This window comes from Xenopus laevis, chromosome 4S (assembly GCF_017654675.1).
Source record: "Xenopus laevis strain J_2021 chromosome 4S, Xenopus_laevis_v10.1, whole genome shotgun sequence".
NCBI lineage: Eukaryota > Metazoa > Chordata > Amphibia > Anura > Pipidae > Xenopus > Xenopus laevis.
Genome location: NC_054378.1, coordinates 89,974,717 through 89,996,410, shown reverse-complemented (window position 1 = coordinate 89,996,410; position 21,694 = coordinate 89,974,717). Strand labels below are relative to the sequence as shown.

At 40.9% G+C, this 21,694-nt stretch overlaps 1 protein-coding gene across 5 annotated transcripts in view; it reads right to left on the bottom strand.

Annotated features, from left to right (window-relative positions):
- LOC108715694 (netrin-G1) overlaps nt 1-21,694 on the bottom strand; it is a 145,758-nt gene that overhangs the window by 13,176 nt on the left and 110,888 nt on the right. Inside the window, exon 9 of one of the 5 annotated variants that reach the window (XM_041561561.1) lies at nt 16,381-16,548. The exons of the other annotated variants lie outside the window; for them this stretch is intronic. Within the exon in view, the coding sequence (XP_041417495.1) occupies nt 16,381-16,548 (168 nt within the window). The remainder of the gene's footprint in view (nt 1-16,380; nt 16,549-21,694) is intronic. 5 annotated transcript variants of the gene reach the window in all.

Genomic DNA, 21,694 nt, shown 5'->3' with positions numbered 1-21,694 from the left:
GTCAGCTAACTCTATGCTATCAAGGACAATGACAGGCAGTTCTAGCTCTTTTAAGTCCTTTGCCAAATGGTATCATGGAATGAAGTCATTAAATACCAGGAGTTGATCATCATCTCCCTGATGACATGCAGTTGGCATCTGGCATTCAGCCCATTTAAAGCAGGCCTTTCACCCTGTCCATTGTTTATCAGATTGGCTGGAAGGCTCTTGCCAGGAGGAAAAAGGAAACAGATGCTTCGTAGGCTTCTTCTGCCCCATCACTTCTAAGGACCCACCGCCCAGGAGACTCAGGCACAGGCAAAGCAGATTCACACTAACATCCCTTTCTTGTGTGTTGCCACCATATTGCCCTACAGTACTCACTGTCTTTCATCTAGTGGGACACAACTGCATGCATGTACATATGCATGTGTAAGGCTATGGGCACATAGGCTGTTGGCTCCGGCTATTGTCAGCCTGCATATTTTTTTCATGCTGAGAGAAGCAGATTTACTCAATGCCCCATCTCCATTGATTTGAATCAGATCAGTCTGTGTGCTGTCACACACTGATCTCAGCTTCAGCTGCGCTATGTGTGAATGCACAAGGGCTGATCTGATTCAAATCAATGGAGCAGGGGCACTGAACAGATCTGTTTGTTATAGTCTGCAAAATATGCCGGCTGACAACTGCCAGAGCCAACAGCCTGTGTGCCCATAGCCTAAATATATGCATATGAAAAGATTAATGTATAGCAGCGGCAAAAAAGCAGGTGTTGTTAATAAGAGAAATTCAGTTTACAACATGATATAATGTAATAATGCGTATGAACAAGCAACTATAAAGATTACAAGCACCTACAGCAAATTAGATTTACTTAACTAACACCATCCATCATGATTCATCCTTCTTTCCATTTACACATGGAATAAATATCATCTGCATACTGAACACTAGGTGGCAGCATCTACGCATTTCTGAACTGGGCCCCACAAGCTCTCATCCTTACCATTCATAACAAATTGGTCTAAAATGTGTTTTTTTTTGGGGGGGGGGAGGGAAGATTTTGTAAAGCTGTTGCTGACCCTTTGCTACAGGCCGTTATGAGAACCTAAATATAGAGGTTAAATATACAAGTGTACTAAAGTGAAACATTTCAAAATCTTCTTTAGCCTCATCTACTGCCAATATATATTATACAGGGCACTTTCTGGCAACCGGATTCGCTTCCCTGGAGAGGCTAGAATCTAATTTGCGATGCTGCCAGCACTGAGATTAAGTGGCAAAGTGCAGAAAGAGGTGATGGAGGGATCAAACTAGGCTGAGGTGTTGGAGACCCTGTGTCAGTCATCATTTCTTAGCCATCGCTGTGATATAGGATGCCTTGTTTGCAGGCAGGCTTCTCTCTCTCTCTCTCTCTCTCTCTCTCTCTCTCTCTCTCTCTCTCTCTCTCTCTCTCTCTCTCTGAGTTTACAAATTGCTGTGATTTTGTCAGCCTATCATCCACAAAACGACACTCAAAATAATAGAAAATTGAGAATCCTGAGCTGAATTAAGTGGTTTGCTGGGCACGGTGGTGTTCCTGACCAATTGTTCACCATTTGCTCTTATGGAGCAGAAGACTGCTCTATCCTTTTGGGAAGTTCTGTCCATCAGTCACTGCATGGGGACTTGATACTTAAGGAAGGTACAGTAGTTGTGAAACTAAGCATGGCTGTAAACAATGCAATAGCTTGTGCTGGCTGCACTACAGGCTGGCTTGGCTGGGGAAGTTATTTTGAAATTACCAAGAGTTAACAATGAACACTAAAAACCGAAAGAGCAAACTAAAGAGTATTCTGAACTGGTGTCAGGATCGTAAGGGTTCTGGCTCCGCCCCTCGAGTCATTCCAGGCGCAGTCACGCAGCGCGTCAGAAGCGACGCAGGCGCGGTGACGTCGACGCAAGCGCGGTGACGCCGGCGCAAGTGCGACGGCACTGACGCAAGCGCGACGGTACTGACGCCGGCGCGGTGACGCTGACGCCATTTGGACGCTGGGCCTATTTAAACCATCTTTTTAGAGCAGGACCTTGCTCAGACATCGTCTTTGCTACTCTGAAGATTCCTGTGAATTATCCAAGCTTGATTCTTTTCGACCTGATCCACTTGACTACGCCTCTTGCCTACTCCTCCTGTTTTGACGTTCCGGTTGCTGTTTTTCTGGTTTGACCCTGCCTGACCTTGACTTCGCTGACCTCTCCGTTCCTGACCCGGCCTGCCTGACCAATCTTCTTGTTCTCCGCTGGGAGCTGTGCTTCAACATCCAACGGCTAATCGGCTCTCATACCTTCCCCTACCAGTCTCTCCTCTGTTCATATCGAGGGTATACCGTGTGGGGTACTGTAGGAGCGGCCTTCTATCAGCATATTGGTTCCAGATTCCTGGTAAGCCTGACAGTATGTCTGAGCCAAGCAGAATGGAACCAGCTGCGGAAGTAACTGCTTTAGAGACTTTAGCCCAGCAGATCGCAGCCCTCACACAAGCAGTGCAAGAACTTCAAGGGGGGTATCATGGTTTGCAAGCTCGGCTTACCGAACTTCCACCTTCTGATCCAGATACTGCCTCGGCTTCCACATCCAGCGCCACTCCTTCCCAAGCAGCTTCAGGGGAGATACACCCTGAACCAAAGATTGCGCTGCCGGATAAATTTTCTGGTGACCGAAGCCAATTTCGGACCTTCTGGAACAGCTGCAGACTTCTGTTTTCGCTCCAGCCTAGAACCTACTATGACGAACGCACTAAGGTCGGGGCAGTGATCTCTTTCCTTGCGGGAGAGCCACAGATCTGGGCCCATCGCCTATTGGAGCTCAACAGCCCGCTCCTGGCTGATGCTAAGACTTTCTTTGCTACTATGGCCTCCCTATACGATGACCCACAGAGGCCAACTACTGCCGAAACCGCCATTCAGTATTTGACCCAAGGCAAGAGACCCGTCGAGGACTATGCGGCTGAATTCCGTAGGTGGGCTGTTGACACCTCATGGAATGAATCGGCATTAAGACATCACTACCGGTTCGGTCTGTCTGTTCCGTTGAAAGATGAGCTAGCAAGAATTGGAGTTCCGGACAGCCTGGAAGAGCTGATCCAATTATCCATCCAATTGGATCGGCGGTTAAGGGAACGCCAGGTTGAGAAGTTTTCTCCTCAAGTTTCGTGGGTCATGCCCAAGGCTCCTCCACCGATTCCTAGCACCTCTTCACTTCCTGCAGCTGAACCAATGCAACTGGGGTTAATTCGGCCAAGTTTGTCCCCTGAGGAGAAGTTGAGAAGACGACGCCGTAACCTCTGCCTCTATTGTGGCTCGGCTGATCACCTTCTGCGCACTTGTCCTGTTCGCCCAGAGGGTAATGGTCCTACAAAGACTGAAATTAAGTCCCAGCTCCAATTTTCAAGTGCCCATATTTCTCTGTTTATCTCTTTGCAGTGGGGAACAAACCGTCTGCAAGTGGCGGCAATCCTTGACTCAGGCGCTAGCAGTTGTTTCATGGATTCAACTTTCGCAAGGGACCATCAAGTTCCATTAATGACGAAGTCTCAGCCGATCCTTATCAAGATGGCCGATGGGTCTCCTCTTCGTTCTGGTCCAGTTACTTTAGAGACTTCACCTTTATTTTCCTCAATAAATGAGATGCATTTTGAGTTTATTCGCTTTGATGTGGTCTCTTCTCCTTTATTTCCAATTATTATTGGACTGCCATGGTTAAAGGCACATAACCCGGTGGTTGATTGGGCATTAGGAACTGTAACATTTTCTTCTCCATATTGCCTCCAAAATTGTTTTCATCCACAGGCCCCTCCTAAGACTGTGGCTTGTACTACAACTGAACAAAAACTGCTGTTGACAGTGCCTGCGGTTTACCATGAATTCTTGGACATCTTTAATGAGAGGAGTGCTGATGTCCTTCCACCCCATAGGGCATACGATTGTCCGATCGACTTGCTGCCCGGTGCTCCTATACCGTTTGGACGTATCTTTCCTCTTTCAGAAAGGGAGCTAGGGGTCCTTCTCGAATACATTAACGAAAACTTAAAGAAAGGTTTCATTAGACCATCCACGTCACCTGCCGGAGCTGGAATTTTTTTTGTAGAGAAGAAGGACCATTCTCTTCGTCCTTGCATAGATTATCGGGAGCTTAATAAGGTAACCATCAAGAACCGTTATCCGCTTCCGTTGATCCACGAACTGTTTCAGAGATTTCGTTCTGCTTCTGTATTTTCAAAATTGGATTTGAAGGGAGCTTATAATCTCATCCGAATTAGGAGAGGGGATGAATGGAAGACAGCCTTCAGAACCAGATACGGACACTTCGAGTATCTCGTTATGCCCTTTGGGTTATGTAACGCTCCAGCAACGTTCCAACATTTCATTAACGACATTTTCAGAGACATTCTGGACATTTATGTGGTTGCATATCTTGATGATATTTTAGTATTCTCCTCATCACTGGAGGAACACCGTTGTCACATGAGAGAAGTGTTTCGTCGTTTACGCCTTCATGATCTGATAGCGAAGGCAGAGAAATGTGAGTTTGAAAAAGACACCATTGAGTTCTTGGGGTTCATTATTTCTGTTAATGGAATCATCATGGATCCAAAGAAGACGTCGGCAATCCTAGATTGGCCTATTCCTACAGATCGTAAAACAGTACAAAGATTTGTGGGGTTCGCCAACTTCTACCGTAAATTTATTAAAAACTTTTCCATGATTATCCGACCAATTACTGACCTAACGAAGAAATGTTCTAAATTTCTGTGGTCTTCCCAAGCGCAGGAAGCATTTGACACCTTGAAGAAGAGTTTTACTTCGGCCCCTATTCTTGCACATCCTGACCCTTCCCAACCATTCGTTCTGGAAGTGGATGCTTCTGAAGTTGCCGTAGGGGCAGTTCTATCTCAACGTCTGGGGACCCAAAACCTTCTTCACCCGGTTGCCTTCTTTTCAAAGAAATTGTCCAGTTCTGAATGTAACTATGACGTCGGAGATAGAGAGCTGTTAGCAATTAAATTGGCTCTAGAAGAATGGAGACACTTGCTGGAGGGTGCAGTCCATCCTATCTTGGTGTATACAGACCATAAGAACCTTGAATACTTGCGAACTGCCAAAAGATTAAGACCTAGACAAGCAAGGTGGGCCCTTTTCTTTTCGAGGTTCCAGTTACACATTACCTATCGTCCAGGCTCACGAAACAACAAGGCGGATGCTTTGTCCCGTTTGGGTTCTCAAGAAGTAGCTCCAGTAAAGTCCCCCGAAACTATTCTCTCAGCCAACAGCTTCTTACTGTTACAATCTTCATTGTTACATAAGATTCGAGAGAAGTCGGGGAGTTCTCCCCCTTCTACAGAAGTTCCCTTACACCTTCGGGAAGGACTTTACTTCAATAAAGGAAGACTATTTGTTCCTGAAACTTTAAGGACTGAAGCATTAGAAGCCATCCATGATTCTCCTTTGGCTGGACACTTTGGGTTACGTAAGACTCTAGATTTGGCACGGCGGCATTTCTGGTGGCCAAAATTGGGCAGTGACTGTTCCAGATTTATTCGATCTTGTGACATCTGTGCCCGTTGTAAGTCTTCTACGGGGAAACCAATTGGACTCTTCATCCGTTACCCATCCCAAATTGTCCTTGGGCTTCCATCTCAATGGATTTCATTACGGATCTTCCTCCTTCCCAAGGATGCTCAGTTATATTTGTAGTCTTAGACCGGTTGACTAAATGGGCGCATTTTATTCCTCTATCTGGAGTTCCAACGGCAGCAGAGACAGCAGACACCTTCATTAGAGAGGTGGTACGACTTCATGGGCTACCAAAAGACATTGTGTCTGATCGAGGAGTCCAGTTCACTTCAAGGTTTTGGAAAGCTCTCTGTAGGGGATTACAAATTAAGTTATCCCTTTCGTCTGGATACCATCCACAGTCAAATGGTCAGACTGAAAGGACTAATCAGACCTTAGAGCAATACTTAAGATGCTTTTCGTGCTTTCTTCAAGACGACTGGGTCAAACTCCTACCTATGGCGGAGTTTGCCTATAATAATTCCGTACATTCATCCACCAAGCAAACTCCCTTCTACGCTAATTTTGGTTATCATCCCTCCATGATTCCTGGGTTACTCAAGGAGGAATCTGTTCCTGCTGCACAAGATAGACTTGCCCTGTTAAGATCTAATATTGAGATGTTACACGAGAATTTGATAAAGGCACAGGCTGATACCAAATACTTTGCTGACAAAGGCAGAAATCCAGATCCGGAGTTTGTGGTCGGAGACAAGGTGTGGCTGTCTACTCAAAACCTGAAGCTGAATTGTCCATCCAAGAAATTGGCGCAACGTTTTCTGGGGCCTTTCGAGATTATACAACGAATCAACCCAGTAGCCTTTAGGTTACGATTACCTGATTCCTTTCGGATACATCCAGTTTTTCATTCTTCATTGCTGAAATCTGTAGTACCAAATCAATTTCCGGGGCGGAGGAAGTCTACTCCTGATCCTATCCTGGTGGAAGATCATATGGAGTTCGAGGTTGAGTCTATCGTGGATTCCAGACGTAGAGGAGGTAAACTTCAGTACCTCATAAAGTGGAAGGGCTTTGGCCCAGAAGAGAATTCATGGGAACCAGCAGCTAATGTTCACGCCCCTAGACTGGTGGAAATCTTTCAGTCTCGGAGGTCTGGTAATACTACTAAGGACCGCGTCCGGAGGCCGCGCCTAGGGGGGGGGCACTGTCAGGATCGTAAGGGTTCTGGCTCCGCCCCTCGAGTCATTCCAGGCGCAGTCACGCAGCGCGTCAGAAGCGACGCAGGCGCGGTGACGTCGACGCAAGCGCGGTGACGCCGGCGCAAGTGCGACGGCACTGACGCAAGCGCGACGGTACTGACGCCGGCGCGGTGACGCTGACGCCATTTGGACGCTGGGCCTATTTAAACCATCTTTTTAGAGCAGGACCTTGCTCAGACATCGTCTTTGCTACTCTGAAGATTCCTGTGAATTATCCAAGCTTGATTCTTTTCGACCTGATCCACTTGACTACGCCTCTTGCCTACTCCTCCTGTTTTGACGTTCCGGTTGCTGTTTTTCTGGTTTGACCCTGCCTGACCTTGACTTCGCTGACCTCTCCGTTCCTGACCCGGCCTGCCTGACCAATCTTCTTGTTCTCCGCTGGGAGCTGTGCTTCAACATCCAACGGCTAATCGGCTCTCATACCTTCCCCTACCAGTCTCTCCTCTGTTCATATCGAGGGTATACCGTGTGGGGTACTGTAGGAGCGGCCTTCTATCAGCATATTGGTTCCAGATTCCTGGTAAGCCTGACAACTGGTGGCCATTAACTCTACACCACAGATTCACTGCCAGTTGGATCTGGACCAGGCACGATTAAGAGAAGGGCAGCAATTTTGGAGTAATAAATATATCCTGAATGTGAGTCCAGTAGGTTCATATAATGTATCAGCTATTCCCTGCAAATATTATCTCTACTAGAGTCTGTGCTATTGCATTGTGGGTAACATAGTGGCACAATGGTAAGCACTGCTGCCTTGCAGTACTGGGGTTCTAGGTTCAGTTCCAACCAGGGCAGTTGCTGCAAGTAGTTAGTACTACCCAAGTTCAATGTGTGGAATAGGATTCAATCTGTAAATTAACTATATTTTGACTTTAGGATATGATAGCAAGTTCAATATCTGGAATAGGATACAAGTAAATGGGCCATATTGTGACTTTAGGATATGATAGCAAAAGCACATCCAGAACATCTAAATGCACAAAGCACATTCCTGTTGTACAGGAATGATAGACTCATCTTATAACCGCACCTGAGCATTTATCTATACCAAATTACTCTAAAAAAGACCCTGAACTATTGAGGGCACATCCCCACTGTATTGTTAAACTGCCCTGAAGGAAAGCAATAGAGAGAATACAGGGAGGGATGAAGTGATGGGGAAGAGAAAGAGAGGAAGAGACTCATAGAGATACAGGAGAATGTTTCATTCTTGACAGCTGCCCTGAAAAAAAGTGATAATTCAAGTCAATTAGAGATTTGATTAATTCAGTTATATGGCAGGCAAGCCCCCAAAAAAAGTAAGGTATTTGAGCACTGAGCATTGGATTGAAAAAACTTTGCTGCAATCATCCAACTCACAGTTGGTTGTTCACCTTCAGTTCAGTTGGTTTCAGATAGTTCACCAGAACTAAAGAGTTTTTCCAATTACTTTCTATTATTTGTGACTGTTTTTTTAATGTTGAAGTGTAAAACTTAATTTTTCACCTCCTAAAGCAGCTCTGGGAGGGGAGGGTTCGCAGACTCTTTAACTCAGGCATGTCCAAAGCATGTCCGTGGGCCAATTGCGGGCGTTCTCAAATTTACACAGGCTCACAGCCTCCGTCTTTAAACTAATATTAATGTGGCCCCCCAGCACAGTGCAATCAGGAATCGCGTAGCCATAATATTTGGGCACATTAGTGAAATGATCTGTCACTTGTTCTATACTGTGTTTAGTAATAGATACGTACTGGAACGTAGTGACGCGCCACTCTCACAGCACACAGGCAGCAGTATATAGCGATCACCGGATGAAATCAACAGAGACCATCGTCCACCTTAATCTGTGGCTTTATTTACGCACACATCATGATATTGCGACAAACATTGTGCAGACAGCTTACGCATTTCGTGCCCCTACTACTAGTTATATTATTTGCCCTTCATTTATCCTTTTCGCCATATGAAAGAAAGCTGCCAAAGCCATTCTGTATAATGCAAAGTTATATTTTGGTAAGGGGGCAACCTCTTTTTATAGCATTGTGTGCTTCTGTCTGCAGATAAAATATACACAAACACAAGAGCAAGAGGGTGTAAGTATTTTAGCTTCTACTGTAAGCTTCTGTAGGATAATCACACCAGACTGTGTCTGATCATGACAGATTATGGATGTTTAGTACAAAGATTCTTGCTTGGATGTGTGCGGTTGTTATGGCGGCACCACAAAACACAGCATGAGCTGCACTGATCATGCATATTTTATAAAAATTTCCCATGTGCCTTGTTCGTTTGTGTAATTCATTTGAAGGAGAAAAAAATACATTTGCACAACACAACCTCCTCCGATTCTTTTGAGCTCCACATAGACTTCTATCTAACAAATATAATGAATATCCAAAAAAGACAGGTTGTTTAGATGTAATCCAAACTTCTCCTACTTCTCAGAATTCTTGAATGAATAATGAAAAATAAACCCGGTTTAATAGCTTTGTCCCCTCCAGAGCCCACTTGCCAGCCCAACCCAAATGACAACTGGTCACTCCTTAACCTGCAATATTTGCTGTACATGCTTCTAAAAGCACAGTAGTTCTTTGAACTCCTATAAGGACCTTACACGGTTAAAGCTGATTTGGTTTTAATTGTGAATGCTGTAGAGGACCTGAAGTGGTATGTGGAGATCTCCATCAACCCTGCTAAGTTGCTTTTTAGAACCAGGAGATGTTAAGGGATTTCTAATAGTGCATTTCAAGTGGGTATTTTTTATTTAATAACATGGACTTCAGCCCAAAGTATGCTTCAGAAAATGGTTGTACACTGAAGAAAGTCGGGAACTACAATCCTATGACATTAGAAAGGAATGGCATGTTTGTATGAACTATAGAGATAACCCATAGGGAAGGGCGAATTTTTTCACCTCGTTTCGCCAAAAAAATGACGCCCATAGACTTGTATGGCGGCGTGCGTCAAAAAAAAAAGACGCACGTCAAAACAATTTCGCTGCGCAACAAAATTTCACTGGCGGCAAATTTTTGGCGAAAGGAAACGGGTCAAATTCGCCAATCCCCAATAACCCACATAGACAATACATGCACCCTTTCTTTCAATGTTCAAAGTACAATTGTTGGTATGTAGCATCCCGGGATTGTTGAGCTTTGACATGCACAGGCTCCAGTTATTTTCTGGAAGGTATAACATATGTGTGACCCACGCTTTATAAAAAAAAAAAAAAAAAGGAAGCAGGAAACCCTACTGGGGCCTTTATATCTATAACAGCTCCATTCTAACCCAGAAAATGTTGGGTAGGAATGGAATTGAAAAAAGCTGAGAAAAGCAAATAACTTTGCACATTAAAGGACAGATTTATTAAGGGTTGAAGTAAAAATTCAAATTCAAATTTTCAATTTTTTTTTGGTCAAAACACTCAAATTCAAATTGTGAATTATCCAAACTGGATTCAAGTTTTAATGCAAATTAGAATTTCGAGATTTATCATACTCTGGCTCTTTAAGAACTCAAATTCGACTATCCGCCACCTTAAACCTGCCAAATTGCTGTTTAAGTCAAAGGGAGAGGTCCAGGGATCAATTTGGGGATTTTTACAGCATTCCTGACGTTCAGGTTTTTTTCCGGAGAAAAAACTTGAATAGAGTTTTTTAATTCAATTCAAGTTTTTATAATTCGAATCAAATTTTGATTTGAGTTTTCGGGTCGATTCATTTCATCCGAGCTGAGAAAATCTGATTTTATTAATACATTTCGATTGGTTGAATTTCGAGTTCATGGGAGTTTATGGGAGTTTTAAAAAACTCACATGAATTCGAAATTCGATCCTTGAGAAATGTGCCTCTAAGGTTTATAGGGCTATGTTAGTAATGTTTTGATTTAAATGCTGACCCAGTACATAGTATAGAAATCTTATGGAGTCTATAAACTCCATGAATGGTCTAGAAATATTAATGTAGCTCCCTATAGCTTCATTAGAGTGCACTCATGCAGCCACATGCTTTTATTTAACGAGCCAATATACCTTTATTTCCAAATTGTCCTGTTGTCTTTGTCTAATGGAAATACGAAGAGCTGATTGTATAATTAAATGGACATGGACTGATGCATGCATACAGCTTGTCGGGCTGCTACTTTGCACAGTTCAGGGCTGCTGTTCTAAAAGCATGACATTAACAGTGTAAAACTGCTAATGCCTAAACAAATTTCTTTATGTTTATGGACTGGATATGTATAATGGGAGTTTTAGCTATTGTGCTACAGCATCACAATCCTTTATACAATACACACATGACAAACACACACCTCATACACTGATGACAACACACAGTATAAACACACTCACATGAACCATTTCTTACGTACAATAAGAAGCAGACTCGTTTCTAAACCCCAGTTTAACCACTTTTCAACTTTTCCTTTCCCAGAGAAAACCACACATTCTAATTAAGATGAAGAGGTTTTCTCCATTCCCAGTTCCCTCTCTGTTCTCTAAGGTGCGATAAAGCTTTGTAGTCTTCCTTCTCTCTCACTATCTGATGATCTGATCTGATTGGACAGAGACTTGTGACTGAGTCAAGTTACAGCAGAGGTGGGCAGTCTGCTACACATTCCCCTGCCCGCTATATGTGATTTTAATTAATATTTCAATGAAGCTACAAAATTTTTAAATTATTGGTTCTGATGTGGACATTTTCCGGTTAAGTCCGTACTACTTTTTTTGGACTGTCTGTTTTGCCGCAGCCAGAGTGGAGACCCACTGGCTTTGGCGGACTACCTATTGGGCTCCCGCTCTTCAGCGATAACGTTACCTTCTCCTTAACAGTCTGGTAATGATCATCAGAATGAAAAGCATTAATTAAGTCTACAGAGAGAAATTAGTAGTTGTAAAATGTCTGTCATTTTCAGAGGAGGTGAAAACCCCATGAGAAATGTTTAATTTCAAGCCACCTTTTACTGCAACGTAGCTGACAGTAAATAAAAGGCAGAGTAAAGCTCACTTGGTATATACACAGAACGGTATAGAAAAGCATCCTTAGCATTTAATTGAAATGCAACATTATGCAATGAAATATAAATAGAACACTGAAACCGAAATAACAATATTGCTGCATAATTAATTTCCAAACAAGCAAATTAGCACTATATCGTGCACGGCATAGGTGGCCAAAGTCAGGCAAAGATCTGCTCATTTAGTGACCTTGACATCTTAAAGGGCACCTGTTGGGTAAAAATGTTTTCCCCAACCAAAGGTGCGGGCTAATAGAGGAATGCAGGCTCTATTAGCCCACACCTTTGGTTGGGGATAACATTTTTAAGTTTATATGCACAGGCTCTGAAACTGACACAATAACGTTTTCTCTTCTCCAACACATGGTGCCATCTGAAAACTTGAACATAATACATCATATTTCCATTTTGAAGTCTGTTTTCTCTGTTGAAATAGGCGCTGATGAGACCAGGAACTACGGAACACAGACCTACGTTGGGCAATGAGTCAGTGCAGTGTAGGATGTTTTATAGCCAGACTAATGACTTATTATTTGTAGGTCGGGAGTCCATATGGCTGATTTCTGTAGATCCCTAACTGAGCCAGAGGGTCCCGCCCCAGTTCCAAAGGCAATCACAATGTTACACCTAAATGTATAAAAACAGAGCTCTGCCCTATATTAAAGAAATATACTTACCTTATATCACCATAAACAGAATGTAATGACGATGGCTTATGTAACCTAGAACAGTTTGATGACAATGAAGCATGTGCAAAGTTATAGATTAACTGGATTTTTTAAGAGTTGGATATGTATATGCTATTGATATATGATGTTGTGCAATAATTCATTTTAGAGATTGTGATGTTAACTGACTATTAGACTATTATGCATAATTTAAAGGAAACTGTACAAATACCCTGCATAGGCACTATGGGTTAAAAAATACAAAGTGACTTCCAATTGGTTTAAAAGAAAAAAAGGGATGGGATTACCTAGATTTAAATTCTGTACTCAATGTTTCACTGACAGATACACCTATGACTAAGTGCCGGAGGGTACGAAACGCGTAAGGTGGGCCATGTGGGGTCAGTATGCACCGAAAACTTTTTAATGTGATTATCAATAAATGACTTGTTTTAACTTTCAAGAAGCCTTGGGACATATCTCTTTTTGATATAATTTTTGCAGACTAATGACTTACACTGGTCACCTGTGGCCAGATTGGCAACAGGTTAAACAAGCCATGCTACTGCAATTATAAATATAGAAATAGGAGAGAACAAGGAAAATAGCCATCTGCTCATGCAGAGCAAAGGCAATGTAGACAGCCAGAAAACACTAGGTCACTGGTTCAACTCCCGGCAGGATGTTTTATTAGAGAATCACATGCAGACATTATTAACACTAACCCCCAGAAATTGTCCACATTTTACAACATCATATAGATCATAATATCTACCTGTGAGGAGTTTGTATGTTCAACCCATGTATTCAGGGGTTTCCTCTAGTTACTCCAGTTTCCTCCAAAAAATAGTTGAAAGTAAAATGACTCCTGATAAGATTGACCCTATGTATGTGATAGGGACTGCCTGATAGGCAGGCATTGATGCATAAATGTATTGGCGCCATATTAATAACGACTAATAAAGCAAATGGCACACATTTCAAACACAGTGCAATGATGGCAAAGTCCTATCACACATGGAAAATGATTGCAAATGAATTCCACTCACCTGAAGAAGAATCCATCTCTGTGACAAGTCTGGAGCCTTGACTGTGATTACATTTAAATACCAGGTGAGCCAGAATTTAAGTACATTTAGTACATATATTACCATTAAAAGTCTACAAATGCCTGTTCAAGCTTAGGGGGATGGCAAGCTTACCCTATGCCTTTAGTACAAATGGCTTCAGACTACAGGTGGTAGTGGGAATAAATCAGTTTAGTAACTGTAATTGAATGCAGATTGCCTCAAAGTTCAGTGTAGTGGGTGGAGCAGAGGAGTAGTGGGTGGCAATAATTGGGTCACCATTTCTGACTTTTTCTAATGTATCCCTTTTCTGGTTTTATTTTATTTTCTTACTTAGATAATGTCATGGATATTACGATGCTTCATGTTGAATGAATATACAGATCAAACAGGCCTATTTACCAGTTGTACAGGTTTTCAAAACTCTTCGTCAACTTTAGGAAAAAGTACTGATATACTGTTCTATACAAAGTACTGCAGTGTTTTGCAGTGTCATTTTGAACTACTGAATGTTGTTTGGATTAAGATTGGATGGCTTTGTCAGCCTTTACCCCACCAACTTTATGAAGACTCATTTCATCCTTTACATACAAACAGGGCCTCCATCAGAGGGGCACAGGGGGTATAAGCAAACTGGGCCCAGGCCTGAAGGGGGGCCTGGCAGTGCTGAACTTTTCCAAAGAGCCGCCCCCCCCTTTGAAAGCGCCGAAGCCGTGCCGCCTCCTTTCGAAGTCCCGAACAGCTGAAATGCGGAAGTGCTGAAAAAGCTGAAGACCCGAAGCAGGGAAAAGACCGAAAGCCACAAAAATAGCCGAAGCCGAGGTCTCGAAGTGACGAAAAGACGAAAAGACACGAAAACAGCCAAAATTTAAGTCCTGAAGCGGCAAAAAGACCCAAAGTCACGAAAGGAGGCGAAGTTGAAGTACGGAAGCCACAAGTTAAATTCCTCTGAACACTAATGTGTGTTTTTTTATTTTTTTAAAACCCCTGGCCACCAATGAATTATTTTAATACTCTACAGGCCCCTGCCACCAATGTTTTTTAAAAAATATTCTTTGGGGCCCCAATTTTTTTTTTAACTTATAGGGGGGCCCTGGTCCCCAATAGGTTTAAATGTGGGGGTTGCCTTTTTTAGTGCTGATGTCATTGTGGTATTTTAACTGTGATGTGAAGTGGGCAGGATCTGGGGTGGGGCTTGGGAGCCGGAAATTTTGTTGTACAGGGCCCCGTGATTTCCAACGGTGGGCCTCTTTACAAAACACGACGAGAAAGATATTCTGCAGACTGCTTTAATGACCACTAGCAGCAATATTCTTTATATATATATATATATATATATATATATATATATATATATATATATATATATATATATATATATACATATATATAAAACTACCCTCACCAGCTCAACATCACATTAAGCATTTCCAGCTGGCACTTGCAAAGCTCCTTCAGTCATGTTCTGGAGGTCTACAAAAAAGTTAAAGTCTTACATGACACATCCTTCTTTTTTTTGTCTCTCTGTGCTAGGGCACAATGGGATGGAGGTGCAACTTCGAGAAGGTTAGTAAGAAGCCACTGGTGTCAGAAAATTGCCAGTTGCAGGAGGTGGAATGGCTGTTTGCTGAGCCTTTGGTGCTAGTAGAACTTGGCCCAGCGTTGACACTATGTAAAACATACACTATAGCAGTTCCAAATAACATTGTTCTAAACAGCTGCAGAAATGCTGCTAAAGAACAAATAAACTGCGGAATAATCCTAGAGACCTTGTAAATTGAGCATATTGCCTATTGATGCTTTATGTCTTTATGAAAAACAAGGGACCTGACTTAACGGCATTAAATCAAAACCCTTCAGACTGAAAACTGCACACACTAGTCTTGAGTAGGGACCCTCAAAAGGTTAAAATAAAGGGAAAAATATAATCTAGGTTAAAGAAAATTTTACCAGCAATTTTTTTTTAATCAAATTGCTTAGTAAAAGATAAGGATATAGGTCATTCTGTATAGAATACTTATGTATTTACCTACAAACATATGTTCAGGATATATATATATATATATATATATATATATATATATATATATATATATATATATATATATATATATATATATATATATATATATATATATATATATATGCAAACTACTGACAAACTGATTGCTCTGTCAAGTTAAGAGAAACATTCCTTTTATAAGAGACCTTCCTATATAAATGGATTAGAATACCGAATACATTTGTTGCCAGTATTCATATTTGGTTGGTATATTGCCCATTAAATACATTATGATTCCCTGAAGTGCCAGAAGACTGGAGGCATAATAGGAACTACTAAAATCTCTTGTTTAAAGCAATAGATTGTGTCAACTACATATGTGAAAGCCTGGGGTGTAGGGCTGTGAAATCATTTGGGGAATACTTAGTTGTGCTTCTGTTGTTTGTGGTAAGAATTACAAATTTTGCTCATACATTAAATGATAGAAGGAGAGGTTCTGGGTAAATCCTGGTTACACTGCCTGTGCCATTGATTGATAAAATCGTGTTTTCCTGGTACAGTAATTTTCTACATCCCATATGATTTACTGTAATTTAGGTTGGTTTATGACTTTTGGCTTCAGTGAAACATATGCAAATTCTTTGCAAGTTCAAGACACAATAGAGCAATTACATGAAGCCTCCCCGGCATCAAATCAGGAAATTTACTAAATACATTTCAAACATTACAAAATACAACATCAATGAATATGTCATCTAAAACATGGATATCAGAGAAAATAGCCCCACTGACATAATATACTCCCGCGTGTTCCCCTTCCCTCCCATTGGAGCGCCAATGTGTTGAAAAACTAACCTATGCAAACATTAACATCGTCCAGTTTGGCAGACCCATTTCTGTGGAAGCCTTTCTTGCACTTCTCACATTGCTGACCACGAGTGTTGTGTCTACAGCTCACGCAGACCACAATGTCCACAACCTCGATGTAAGTGCAGCGATTCGAGTGCCCGTGGCAATAGCAATCTTGTGGGAAAGGAAGGTGGTGGAAAAGAGAAAGAAAGAGAGAAGGCATGCTTGGTAAGGACTGTGCAGGGAGATGGTCGGATGATGTCAGCATGATGTCATGGGAGTGAGATCAGTGAGTTAGTAATTAGTCTGTGAGAGTGATGAAGTTGAACTGTGAAATGGAATCTCACACTTAAGTTAGGTTAGATAAAGATTCAAGTGATCTCTATCTAGATATTAGGAGATAAAATAAGGCAATAAAGAAGCATCACACAATGGAATGAGGCGTGATGTTCTACAGCTGCATGCATCTACAAACCCACTGTGCATTGTCCATGAAAAGTCATTGTCAGACTTGGCAGGATTGTTCTAGTTAGCTGATATCAAACCAGTTTGCTGCCATGTGTCTAGTACACAATCGGAAACATCACGATGAAAACAATGAGCAATGAAAACATTCGTTGGCCTGTATTGGTTCAGACTTTGTTGATATATATAAATAAGGAAAGTCACTAAATGCAACAATTTCACTGAATCCCTCCCTTCCTACCCACTAACACCAATATATGGGGCAAATATATATATAAAGGTGTATCAATGAACAGCGTTGAACTGCACCAATATTGGAACTTTAACACCAACGTATGCTTGAACCACTTTTTATGCTATACAGTCTTTGTAGATTAGTCTTTTGCCTTCGATGTGTGTTATGTTAGGTTAAGAGTGTTTCAAAATAATTTAGTTTTAGCCTGGCATATAAACCACACTCCTATAGATATAATTTTCCAAGGGATTATTTCTGTTAACTGTAATGCATGGTGTTAAGTCACAAGTAAGGACAACATCAGTGCTTTCTAAATATTTTACACCCACTTTGACTCCATTTTATACGTGTAAAGTATATGACACACCTCTATAAGCATGCACCTGAGCATGGGAATGAATTTAGCGATATCACCAGGCAGGATAAACAGACTAGCAGCAGATTGTATTTCACCCCCATAAAGGTTTTAGCCATGCTGGAAAAATGGATTTTCTTTTTAATGTTTAATTTGAACAAAAATGACTACATCTACTATAACTGTGCATTGCAAATGTAGCTTATAAATTCATTCTAGGTCTTCTTGCAAGATACAGATCATTACAGGAGGAGTTAATGTCTTTTATGTGCAAGTTTTGGATCCTACAGATATGGGATCTGTTTTCCAGAAACCCATAATCCAGAAACCCATAATCCAGAAAACTCCGAATTACAGAAAGGCCATAGATTCCATTATAATCAAATAATCCAAATTTTAAAAATTTCCTTTTTCTCTATAATAAAAAACATTACCTTGTACTTGATCCAAACTAAGATATAATTAATCCTTATTGGAAGCAAAACCAGATTATTGGGTTTATTTAATTTTTACACGATTTTGCAATATCTATAAAGATCTAAATAACAGAAAATCTGTTATCCAGAAAGCCCCAGGTCCCAAGCATTCTGGATAGCAGGTCCCATACTTGTATTTCAAGTTGTACAGTATGTGGCAAGTGGGTGCATTGTTGGTATTAGTACAGGATTTATAAGAAACAGTGCCTCAAACAGTTGGATACTACAGTGGCCAGAATTACTGGCATACAATACCTATTCCAGCATTTTGGCATTGCTTGACTAAATGATGATGAAAAAAGGAAGTGATTACAGGAGACGAGCACATAGATTTGAAAGCACAATTCACATGTATCTGGTGAAGAAGTGAACCTCATCATTAGAAAAGGGAAGAATTCAAAGGGACCCTCATTGTAATAGTTCTGTTGTACCTCTGTAATTTACAGCAGCGCAGTGATGCAAGTAAAAGTGAATTGATTCTCTTAAATAAGTGTTGGTGGAAGGAAGACCGAAAGTTGACATAGGAAACTACATCATTACAGAATGGAAGATATGTGCAAGGAATGGCTTTCAGCGCATATGTTTGCGAATAGTGAACACTATAGATACATTTGATACCTTTATTCATCCATCCATGCAGTATGAGTTAAAGCACACAAATAGACACACATATATTAATATGGCATCACAGAGGAAGTCTATATAATACGGAATAAAGCATGATGTTTGGGGAAATACAGAATCTTACAATTTCTGCAAGGCTTGTTAAAAGAGGGATTTTTCCTTCAAATAATATACACTGAATAAGCGCTACTAATGTTTTTGAATTAGTTCCTTGTGCCCAAAGTGTCATACGTGACGCATGTGCACTGTGTTTTTTGCTTGTGCAGATACACAAGCTATGGTGGATTCTGCATCATCAAGGAATGGAACACACACCAGTAACTAGATAGTGTTATTCTAAGAATTGTTCAGAAGAAGATACCAGACAATAAAATATTAAAGGGATAGTTCACCTTTAAGTTAACTTTTAGTATGTTATATAATACCCAGTCCCTAGAAACGTTGTAATTGGCTTTTATTACTTTTTTTTAGTTTTTGAATTATTTGCCTTTCTCTTCTGCACCCTTTTAGCTTTTAATTAGGGGTCATTGGCCCTGACAACCAAGAACGATTTCTCTGTGAGGCTAAAATGTTATTGTTATTTTTTTATTGGTTATATTTCTATGCGGGTCCTCTTCTATTCATAACCCTTATCTCTCATTCAAACCATAGCCTGGTTGCTAGGTTAAAGGGATTCTATTATGGGAAAACATGTTTTTTACAAAATGCATCAGTTAATAGTGCTGCTCCAGCAGAATTCCACATTGAAATGCATTTTTCAAAAGAGTAAAGATTTTTTAATATTTAATTTTGAAATCTGACATTGAGCTAGACATGTTGTTTCCCAGGTGCCCTTAGTCGTGTGACTTGTGGTCTGATAACCTTTAGTCACTCTTTACTGCTGCACTGCAAGTTAGAATGATATCACTGCCTCCCTCCTCTCCTCCAGCAGACATTTATCAGAACAATGGGAAGGTAACCGGATAACCACTTCCTGACACCTGTAATGTAGAAATATAAACTATGCCATAGCATCACTTTAAATAAGACCCTAGCAAAACTAAAGAGCTTATAACCAAAAACTGAAAACCCCAACACATCAATACTAGTTCTGTAAATTGTCTCAGAATATCAATGTCTACCTTATGCTATAAATTAATATAAAGGTGAACTATCCATTTAATTCACACTATACACTGGTGCGCTCAAATCCTAACACCTTCACAAATTTCTTAATTACAGGCACAATTATTTCCTGCAGTGCTCACCCTTGTCCCGGGTGGGTCCCGGTGCAACTGCCCCAGACCTTTTGCTTAATCCACCAAGTTCAATATGCATTAGAGATAGGTCATTCACTGTTCCGGATCTCTGGTCCGGGTGCAACTCCCCAAACCCACAGCTTTGGGAGACTTTCGTAGCCAATACAGAACCCTTGTGGCTTGCACTCTACGGATCAGCAGGCAGCAGTGAAGTTAAAAGCAATTTTAACTTCACCGCTGCCTGCTAATCCATAGAGTGCAAGCCACAAGGGTTCTTTATTGGCTACTACAAAAACTACCCATTTAAGGCATATTTGAATGTTTGTGTGATTTTCTACAAATTTAGAATAAATGTATGTATAGTACAGTATAGGACCTGTTATCCAGAATGCTTGGGGCCTGGAGTTTTCTGGATATGAGATCTTTCCTTAATTTGGATCTCCATACATTAAGGTAGTTATTTATTGTATTGGTTTTTTCCCCCAATCTGATAAAAGCAAGCTTTTTTAATAATAAATAATTATATAGTCTGTTTGGTCAGACTTTTTTTTTTTAATTAAATAATAATATAAATTCTGATTTTGGTAAATAACCCCTTAAAGTCTAGTAAAAATCATTTAAATGTTAATTAAGCCAATAGGGTTGTTTGGTCTCCAAAAGGATTAATTATATTTTAGTTGGGATCAAGTAAAAGATACTGTTTAATTATAAGGAAATAGTTCTAAAAAAATGTGATCACAATGGAGTCTGAGGGTGATGGCCTTTCTGTAATTCAGAGATTTCTGGATAATGGTTCTCCAGATAATGGATCCCATACCTGTATACCCTTCTATATGCTGCTGTAAGATGTGTGTTACTGAGTGCTTTCTGAAAAATTATGTTCTCGTTGTCTTTGTAAGTTTGGTTTGAAGAACATAGTTCTAATTAATTGCAAACAAATTCATCAACCTACCATTGCCAAAGTCATTACCTCTGTCTTGTTATGTCAAGAATTAAGTTTATTGATTTGGATTTTGTTCTACAAGATTAACAAAGCTGCTTAAACAAGGCTTTTTAAAGCTTCGATCACAAATGGAGGTTGTTGCAAAAAACAAAAAAGTTCTGCAGTGCATCCGAATGTGAGTTCTAAAGAGCATTTAATTACGCATTTATATCCATGTATGTGTATTTAACTGGCCATGCACAAGCTGATATTGGCTACTGATTAGTGATGGGCGAATTTCTCCCGTTTCGCCGAAAAATTGTGAAATCGGAAAGTTCCCGAAAAAATCGTGAAATTCTAAAGTTTTCACGAAAAAATCATGCAAATCGGACGTTTTCAGGCAAAAATAATGAAATTAGAAGGATTCCACTCAAAAATCGTGAAATTTTAAGGATTTCACACAAAAATCATGAAATTCTGACATTTTCACGAAAAATGTGTGGAAATTGGTGCAGGCGAATTTTTACAGGAGATTCGCGAATTTATTCGCTGGCGGCAAAACGCAGAAATTTGCCGCAAATTTGTGCGAGGCGAATTTATTCACCCATCACTACTACTGATATTAGCGACCCGTGACCAGATTGTGTTTCTACATTGTGTGGCTGTAGGGTGGTGGCACACAGGGAGATTAGTCGCCCAGCAACAAATCTTCTCTTCTGCAGACGAATAATCTCCCCAAATGCCTTCCCGTTGGCTAGAATGTAATTCGCCGGTGGGATGGCATACTTATAGCTTCCCTCACAAGGAAGAGAAGATTTGTCTCGGGGCGACTTATCTCCCCATGTGCCACCACCCTTAGAGAACCCAACCATTTCAATAACACCCTCAGGGAACCCACTCATTTCAAATACACACACTCTCTTACATAACCATCTTAACTCAGTCTTACTTTACCCTAAAGTATCATCTTCTTTCCAGAGCTGTTGACCCTATTTGGCCAACCAC